The sequence below is a fragment of the Gavialis gangeticus genome, unplaced genomic scaffold (genome assembly GCF_001723915.1).
Source record: "Gavialis gangeticus isolate Ggan-Ray unplaced genomic scaffold, GavGan_comp1, whole genome shotgun sequence".
Classification (NCBI taxonomy): Eukaryota; Metazoa; Chordata; order Crocodylia; family Gavialidae; genus Gavialis; species Gavialis gangeticus.
Genome location: NW_017729032.1, coordinates 152,472,757 through 152,481,274, shown reverse-complemented (window position 1 = coordinate 152,481,274; position 8,518 = coordinate 152,472,757). Strand labels below are relative to the sequence as shown.

General features: G+C 50.7%; 2 protein-coding genes across 2 annotated transcripts in view; one reads left to right on the top strand and one right to left on the bottom strand.

Annotated features, from left to right (window-relative positions):
- The window catches only part of TXNDC9 (thioredoxin domain containing 9), a 22,577-nt gene extending 16,696 nt beyond the window's left edge, over positions 1–5,881 (bottom strand). Inside the window, exons 1-2 of the mRNA XM_019523988.1 lie at positions 5,776–5,881; positions 3,121–3,339 (exon numbers count right to left, since the gene is read on the bottom strand). Coding sequence (XP_019379533.1) covers positions 3,121–3,309 — 189 coding nt within the window. The 5' untranslated portion in view covers positions 3,310–3,339; positions 5,776–5,881. The remainder of the gene's footprint in view (positions 1–3,120; positions 3,340–5,775) is intronic.
- Positions 5,882–8,275: 2,394 nt separating this feature from the next.
- Positions 8,276–8,518, top strand: part of EIF5B (eukaryotic translation initiation factor 5B) — a 41,396-nt gene continuing 41,153 nt past the window's right edge. Inside the window, 1 exon segment of the mRNA XM_019523986.1 lies at positions 8,276–8,415. Within this exon segment, the coding sequence (XP_019379531.1) occupies positions 8,381–8,415 (35 nt within the window). The 5' untranslated portion in view covers positions 8,276–8,380.

Here is an 8,518-nt window from a genome sequence, read left to right as displayed (position 1 = left end):
CTACAGGGTGGGCTACAACCACCCCAAAATTCACCATAGCCTCCCCTTCCAGCACTGTCACCTGCCCCAAGCATAGCTGCCCCCCTGCACACAAACAACCTTTGGTTCCATTCCCTGTTCCACCCTGGCTGGGTAGCTCCTACCTCTGCCCCTGCTCCAGCCCCGCTCCTTCACCATGGGGGTGTTGATCTGCCACTCCCATGTCCCTTCCCCCCACAGACTTACTGGCCAGATGTTGCTTTCCAAGCTGCCCAGCTGTACACCTAGTTGTGTGCATGCTGTGGCTGTACACACACACGACATTTACTGGCGACATTGATAACATCAGTTTTCCTTTTATTGGTGCCAATATGATATGGTGCACCTCTACTACAGTCAAACTTGTCACACAACAAGGCACAACACCCTAACTGATCACAGGCAGAAGGACAACAGCAGCCAGTATCCTACTGCTGCAAGGGTTGTTAAAATATGTTAAGAGATCTTGGGAAGAGGGCCACACCTCTTGCTACAAAGGCAGGCAACCTGCCGCCCCACCCCCACGCACAGTTCCTACCAATGTGAGCGTGGGATAAAATTCCTTCCTGACCCCAAACATGGCTACTGGTCTAACCCTGAGCAGAGGTGCAAGACCCTCTAACCAGGAACCTCTGGGTTTTAATCCCAGTAAAAGCACTGGCACACTCCAGTAAAAATCCCTAGCCTTGGCTGCAGCCAACACCCAATGCTTTTGAGGAAGACAAAAAAATACCCCGTAACACATGTAGTAAAGGAGGGGGAAAAATACTTCCTGGCCCCATGCAGCAACCAGCAAAACTCAAAAGAATTGGAAATATTCGTAGTACACCATCGACATAGTTATGCCTAGATCATCCTTGATCAATGCTTATCCAACCTCTTTTTGAGCACCTTCAACCATAGATTCCAAAACTTCCTTAGGCCAGAAGAGCCACTGGATCCAGCCTGCAGGGCTTTGCCTGTGCTTGCCCATACTGGAGCCAAAAAGAGAGGTGCACCTGTACTTATACCACTGCCATTTCTCCCTGTCCTTTCAGCTCCAGTCCAAAACAGGCCAGATGGTTTGGGCAGTATATCAGCAGCAGAGGGTTTCCCCTGTGCCTACACCAGGGCCAAGCAGCTGGGAGCTATGCCAGGACCAAGTATCTGTAAACTGCATCTGTTTTTTCATTGCTTCTTACTCCTCCCTCCCCCTGCACCCCAGCTGCAGTGCAGTGCAGCTTCCAGCTGCTGGGGAGCTGGGCAGCTTCTATCTGTGGTCATGCTATAGCAGAGGGAGGGATAAACTGTGGCACCATGGACACAATTTGCAGATACTTGGTGCTGGTACAGTTCCCCATTGACCAGAAGCTATGCTTGTGCTGGGAAACAGGGCCCTGTGGGAAGTGGCAGGGACACAGGCTACCTGGCTCAAGTGTGGACATGGAGAAAACATCCTACCACTAATGTGATCCTGAAGCCACCTAGCCTGTATTGGGCCAGAGCTGAATTGTTCCTGATATCAAACCTAAACCTACTTTGCTGCAACTTTAAGCCATTGGTCTGCCTCCTGTTCTCTGCAGCAACACAGAAAAGGTGTTCTCCCTCTTCTTTATAGATTTCAGAAGACTGCTATCATCTCCTCTTAAGCACCTTTTCTGCAAGCTGAACATGCCTAGTTCCTTCAACCTCTCCTCATATGACTTGTTTTCCAAGCCCTTTTATCATTTGTGTCAACTGCCTTTGGACCTTAACTTCTCCATAACCTTTTTAAAATGAAAAAGTTCAAAGCTACACACAATACTCTAGATGACACCTAACCGGTCCTGAATAAAGAGGCACTATCACATCCTGTGTCTTGTACCTAATGCTCCTATTAATTCAGTCCCAAACTGCCTTTTGTGCAGCTGTGTCATGCTACACACACATATATAGTTGCCTATGGCAATAATGTTAATGACATGAATAAAATGAGCTAAAGGTTACAAGCAACATTGCTTTTCCAAAATGAAATTTCAGTTCTTGAATTTTCAAAATGAATGTATTTCTTGCACCATTATAGTATTTTAATTCAGGAACTGTACAGGAAAACTCTTGAATTTTCTGGATGTTATTCATGCTTGAAACATCTCATGCATTAAATTATTTTGATTTTCTAATAAAGATACAGTAAGAAATAGCAATAAATAAATAAATATATACATACATCAATAAATTTAATTACATTCTCCTGAAAAGAGTCAGACAGACATATCACATTAAAGTCTATCATTATTAAACGTGTTCAATTTCTATCTAAAATCAGATCATATTAAAATTCCATTGCCTTCAGCATCTCAGTGAAACATGAAAGCACAAGAATGTTTGTCATTATCTCAAAACCTGATACTAGCCTCTACAATCCTCCACAACTGGAATGCCCTCTTCCTACCTGATACCAGTAGCTATATTTCCTCAACGCATTTTTAAGATGTGGCTATACCAATGACACTCCTATTCACTGCACAGATCTACTCCATGTAAGGGTTCCCAAGGCTCCTCTAGAAACTGTTTTTGCAAAAAGCCTTGCAAGAGGCATCAACATCAGTGGACTGAAAGCAATGAGGTAAGACCCTTTCCTGCACAAGAAATGAACAGTCACATACAGCCCCAAATCTATTAGGTTATGAGAAGCCATTTTGAAGTAGGACAGATCATCCCCTCTAAAGAGCTGAGAGGGACCATGCGCATTCCTCCTGTGGAACAGGCTGGAGCACAGAGGTCTAGGGATGGCAGATGGCCTCCTACAATGCTCTGAAATCTTTACAGTTTGATGGGGTTCTGCAGACATGTTTTGTATTCATGGCTCATGTTTTCAGTCAATACTACTTAGTGTATAGTCCCAGTACCAGACTTTTTTCCTATCCTTGTCTCATTCCAAAACATTCCTAAACACACCTGCATAATTTACAGAGAAACACAGTATTCTGAGTCAAGAGCAAACATTCATTTTGGTCAGATATCAACAGGGCAAATTTACAGCTCCTCAAGATTTTCAAAACTAGCAGCATCACTACAACAAGGTCAGAAAAGATTACTGCTACACATGAGGTCAGAATTTAAGAACGCTGGAGAAAATATTACTTGTTTCTGCTGCTGGGCTTTTTTCAGAGCTTCAAGTCTCCTTTCTTTAAGACGTTCCAAATCTTCATCATCCATTTGGTCCAATTTCTGGATCTCAGCATCCAGCTCTTCTTCCACTATCTTGGTAGTCTGAAGCATTTGATTCTCCAGAACTTTTTTAAACATTTCAACAGAAGGGTTGGTATCCATTTTTCAGGATAAACAATAAACTTCTTACAGCTATGAAAACACAAGTCATGAAATTAGAGTTAAATAACACATAATAACACCCAAATAATTAGGGGTGCACCGATAGAGATTTTTGGGGCCGATACTTAAGGAGGAATATCGGCTGATACTGATTCAATTTCCAATACACCAACTGGAGGCAGCTAAGTCCAGTGTGGTGGAAGGGGAGTGGGGAAGGAAGGGGCATGGGGACATAAATCAACACCACCCCCCTGCAGTGAGGGAGGGACCAGGGGCAGGCACTGCCTGGGGGGGCCTGGAGTTGCAGCTCACAGGGAGGGAGATGGTTCCTGCTGCTGCTTGCATGTGCCCCTCGGGTCTGCATGGGTCAGGGCACGCTGCAGCCGGGGTGCGCAGGGCTCTTCTCGGCAGGGGCTGGATTTGGAATGGCTGCCAGCGGTGCTGGGACGATGCTGCATCCACCCCAAATTTCACCACTGCTCCACTCCCAGCACTGCCAGCCTCCCAGCACAGCCACAGCTCAATGCCCTGCAACCACCCATGTGCTGGGAAGAGCCGGGCTTGCACCAGGTGGCTGGTGGTGGCAGCGCTGGGAGCAGAGCAGCACTGAAATCTGGGGTGGCTGCAGCATCTTCCCAATGTCGCAGCACCCACTCTAAGCCCAGCCCTGCAAAGCCCTGGCTGTAGCCTGCCCCACCCCCATCCAGGGGGCACATGTGCCCCGTGCCCTTTGGGAGTACAAACAGCAGCAGGTTCTCCCCTCCCCCACCCTCCTCCTTGGGCAGTGCCTGCCCCTGCCCCCTCCCTCAACGCAGAGGTGGGGTTGATTTGCACCCCTCCCATGCCCCTTCCCTCCCTCCTCCCCTTCCATCACACTGAACTTATTAGCTGGAGGCAGCTCTCCATGTTGCTGGGCTGTGCTCCTCGCTGCCTGCGCTGCACTGCGGCTGCACACAGCACGGGCATTTATCAGCCAAATTCTCGGCTCCATCAGGCCGATATCTGATGTAGCCAGTTTTCTTTATACGGGTACTGATCCGACATCGGACCAATGTACTGGTGCACCTCTACAAATAATAATACCAAATAATAAGCCATTTGTTAAAATTTTTTATCAAGCCCATTTCTTGGTACCCTATGCTCTACAGGACAGCAGTTCTGAACCATTTTAGACTCCAAACACCCTTTGTCAGACTCAAGACCTCCTCTCAGAAAATGCCAAGTCTTCATTTTAATTTTCTTTACTCAAAAAACAAGTTACCAGAGCAAGTGTTTTGCTGCAAAGAACTTGAAAAGACCACAGTAGGTCAGGATGTTTTTAAACACTGTGAATTCCCATTTGAAATATCTGGGTTTGTCTTGTGAGTCATGTTTGCAACCCTAGCGTACTAAGAAGATCTCAAAACACCTCAAGATGCCATGGCTCCCTGGTTGAGAATCACTGCTTTAGAGAAACAAACCAAAAATAGCCTTTACTATCGGATTAGGAACTTGTATGCAAAAAGTGGTATCTTTCAGGATGATCTGCAACTCTGTAAACATGAGTGCTGCAAACGGGCAACAAAGAGTCCAGTCACAGCCGATTCTCTCACTCCCTGGCTCAGCTGTCGAAACAAGACATCTAGCCTAGTGGAAAAGGAACAGCTCCTTTGCAGGAACTGTCAATGTGGAACAGGTTCTGAGTTTCATGAAGGCTGGATGAGACTTTCCAAGAAAAGTAAAAAAAACCAAAGTTTTCTAGCTTGAACCAGAAAAAGGAAGGAGGAGGAGCTCACTGCTCTGAGGAGACAGCAAGGCGCAATGTTTTTAATCACAGGCAGGCATTTAAAGAGATCTTTTAAAGAGATCATGTCTAGCCAAGGAACCTTGCCTACCTGTAATAAAAACACTGTACCTCACCATCTCCAAAGGACCTTTCCTGCCTATGCTCTTAGACCAACACGGCTACAACCAACACCCCTGTATGTTTTTATCCCGGGGCGACAGGCCCATGGCAGGGAGGAAGCCAAGCTCCAGGTGTGCACACCAGAGCCCACATTTACATCCCTGCCAGCTCTGTCAGTGTGGTCTGTAGCTTCAGAAACACAGCCAGCCCTGGGTGCACCCATCCAGCGCAGGCCTACGAATTAAAGGTGGCAGCTCAGGGTCGAGAGCTAAAGTCCAAGGAAAACGGGGCCTCCGCACATCTCCAAACCAGAGGTGTCAAAGCCAGCCGGACATCTGCTCCCCAGGCTGGATGCGAATGCGTAGTGCCGGAGGCGGCTGGGGGAGGGGCTCACTTCCCTCTCCCGACGGGGGCAGCGCGAGCGCGCTACTACACATGCAAAGCGAGACCGTTACACCCCCGCAGCCCGACCGCCCACCCGCAAGACGGCGGCCGCGCGCAGCCTGACGCCACAGGTGCCCCAAGAGGGGGCGGGGGGCAGCGCTGGCGCCCTTGCGGCCGTTGCTCCCCGTGCCGCTTACCCTGTCCGCGCGTTGCCCCGAGCGTCCCACACCGACCCCGGTCCCAGCTCAGCACCTGCGTAGCTGAAGCGAGTAACAGCACAGAGATGGGGGTGGGGCTAGGTCCCAGTATCGGCCGCTCTCATTGGCTGTCGCGTGTGGTTACGTAACATGCGCATGCGCCTCACGGCAAGGCCCCTAGACACCCGGGCAACGCTCCCCCCCACCTCGGTTGTCGGCTGAGACCTTCGTGACGTCACTGAGCTGTGACATGCATTGCACCTCCTCCCGCCTACATTTCCCAAAACCCTTTGCTCCCCCCCCCCGACCGCTCGGCTTCTGGCGTGAACTGCGGGCCGCCCGGCCGCCCGGCATGCACTGGGGCCCGGCCGCTACGGGGAGCGCGAGCCCGGGCTCTAGAGCGAGGGGTTAAGCGGTCCCGTGGTGCCAGGTGCACGTTAATTATCCTGTTTGTACGATCATTTCAGTCCTTGCTCTACGTGCAGTCAATAACGGGAAACGTGTTCAAAGTGCACGGGGAGGTACGGGATAGCCGTGCTGGTCTGAGACAAAAAGAAATGCAAAAATCTAGAACTCTCGGTTCAGAAGTGCTACCTTTTCTTAGACCAACTGACTAACTGCAAAAAAAATTATCTTTTTCCTGCAAGCTTTCGGGCTCACATGCCCATCATCAGGCTCAGGGAAAGTTCAAAATGGTAAAACATCCCCATATGTAGGAATTAAACTTCATTTTTGCACAGAGGAAGCAGAAGCTGGAAATCTGCCCCTCTGGCTCCATGAGAGTGTCTTTGTGAGGTTGCTCTTTGTCATGCAGATCGAATGGGATTTTTTCCCTGGTGGTGTCAGATGGTGGGTGGAGAGGCATCAAAAAATGTTCAGCAATGAAGTTTATCATCCAAAATCGGCTAAAATTCGGCATCTTCCATGTTTCAGGGATAAATTTGTCTCCAAGAAAATGGGATAGGACTGGGCTGGACTCCCTTTCCCCTGCGTAATGAGGTTGGGGCTGGGCCATGCCCCTTCTCCGTGTGTGGCTGGATGGGAGCCAAGGTGCTCCCCACCCCACTGCATGCGGCCAGATGGGGCCCCGTCGCAACCACCTCAGGCGATGGATCTGGACTACAGACTGGGTCCAGGCCACAGAGGGTCTGGGCACTGCCCATCTAGCTTGCCAGGGGAAAAGGTTGAGCGCCACTGTCTTGGAACATAAAAAATGCCATTTACTGGGTCCCACCGTAGCTCCATCTTGCCCAGTCCCAGCTTGGTGAGAAGACATGCGAAGATGTCTGGCTGTGGAAACGGTGGTAAGGGGCTGGGGAAAGGAGGTGCTAAGTGGCACCACAAAGTGCTGCATGACAACATCCAGGGCATCACCAAGCCCTGGATCCATCACCTGGCCTGCTGAGGGGGCAGGAAGCACGTCTCAGGGCTTATCTATGGGGGAATCTTGAAGTGTGCTGAAGGTTTTCATAGATTTCATAGACATTAGGGCTGGAAGGGACCTTGAAGATCATCAAGTCCAGCCCCCTGCCCCAAAGCCAAATCAGTTCTGAATTCTGTCGAGAATTAATCATTCAAGTCCACGTGGTGCTGCCAGCGACAAGTATTCTCTCCCCCAGACTTCAGCCTGGGGCTTCAGGTATGCCCAAATCCGTGGCAGGCATCCTATGTGCAAGCCCCAAACCCAGAGGCCTTGGGGTTCAGATGCCCCCTAGCCTCACTTGCCCCTAGCCAAAATGCTGTCAGAGCAAGCTAGAGGAAGAATCTGCAAGCAATCCCCCATCACCATAAATTGTGTAGCCAGAGGGAGACTAGATGATGGTACGCCCTCAAATTGGCCAGTCTCTTTTACCTCAAGCAGCCGGTGTCTGGTACTGAAATACAGAACTATTTTTTCTGGTGGTGTTAAACAGCCAGCTTAAAAGTAATGGCAAGTCTGTCTCTGCAATCCAGGACTCTAATTACTGTTTTCTACTTTGCTATCATAAAAAATGACTTATCTTCACCCTGCTGCTGTGTGTGTGTGGGGGGGGGAGGTTGTGTGCGTGTCTCTGTGTCTGTGTGGCATGCACCTACTGGTGTGGGGGAAGGGAGTGTCCTCTTTTTTGAACCTGGACATACGGTAACCCTACGGCCAGCAGAGAGAGAGAGAGGGAGAGAGCTTTTCCCCTATGGCTGGTGCTGTCTAACACACTGGACCTTCCTGGGGCAGCTGGGCCAAGAACATTTTCCAGGTGGCCTTGGTGTTTTTCCTGCTTTTCTCCCCCGCACTAAATGGAGCCCGTGTCGAGTCGGGCTCGTGTCCTATTTTGTTAAGTATGCGCGACACCAGCGCACCCCCACTCTGGTCCGAGGCACCGTCGGGGCGGCCTTGCTGCTGTTCCCCCGCCGGCCGCAAGGGGCGCGGGAGGCTGCAGGGAGCAGCCGGGGAGGTGTCCCTCCTGCGCCCGGGCCTCGCGCACTCGGCGAACCGGGTCACGGGGTGAGGGCGCCTGCGCAGTGGAGGTTTCGCACCATATGCGCTGGGCTGCGTGCGGATGTGGTCGGCCGGAGTCTGCTGAGGCGGACGCAGAGGGACGATCCCACAGCGCCTGCAGCCGCCGCCATGGGCAAGAAGCAGAAGGGCAAGAGCGAGGACAGGTAGCGCGAGGGGCAGCTGTATCCGCGGTGACGTCACCCTCTCGCTCACTGGGGATCCGCGGGGCAGAATCCGGAGCTGTGACGTAGCGTTCCGCCGGGGGGG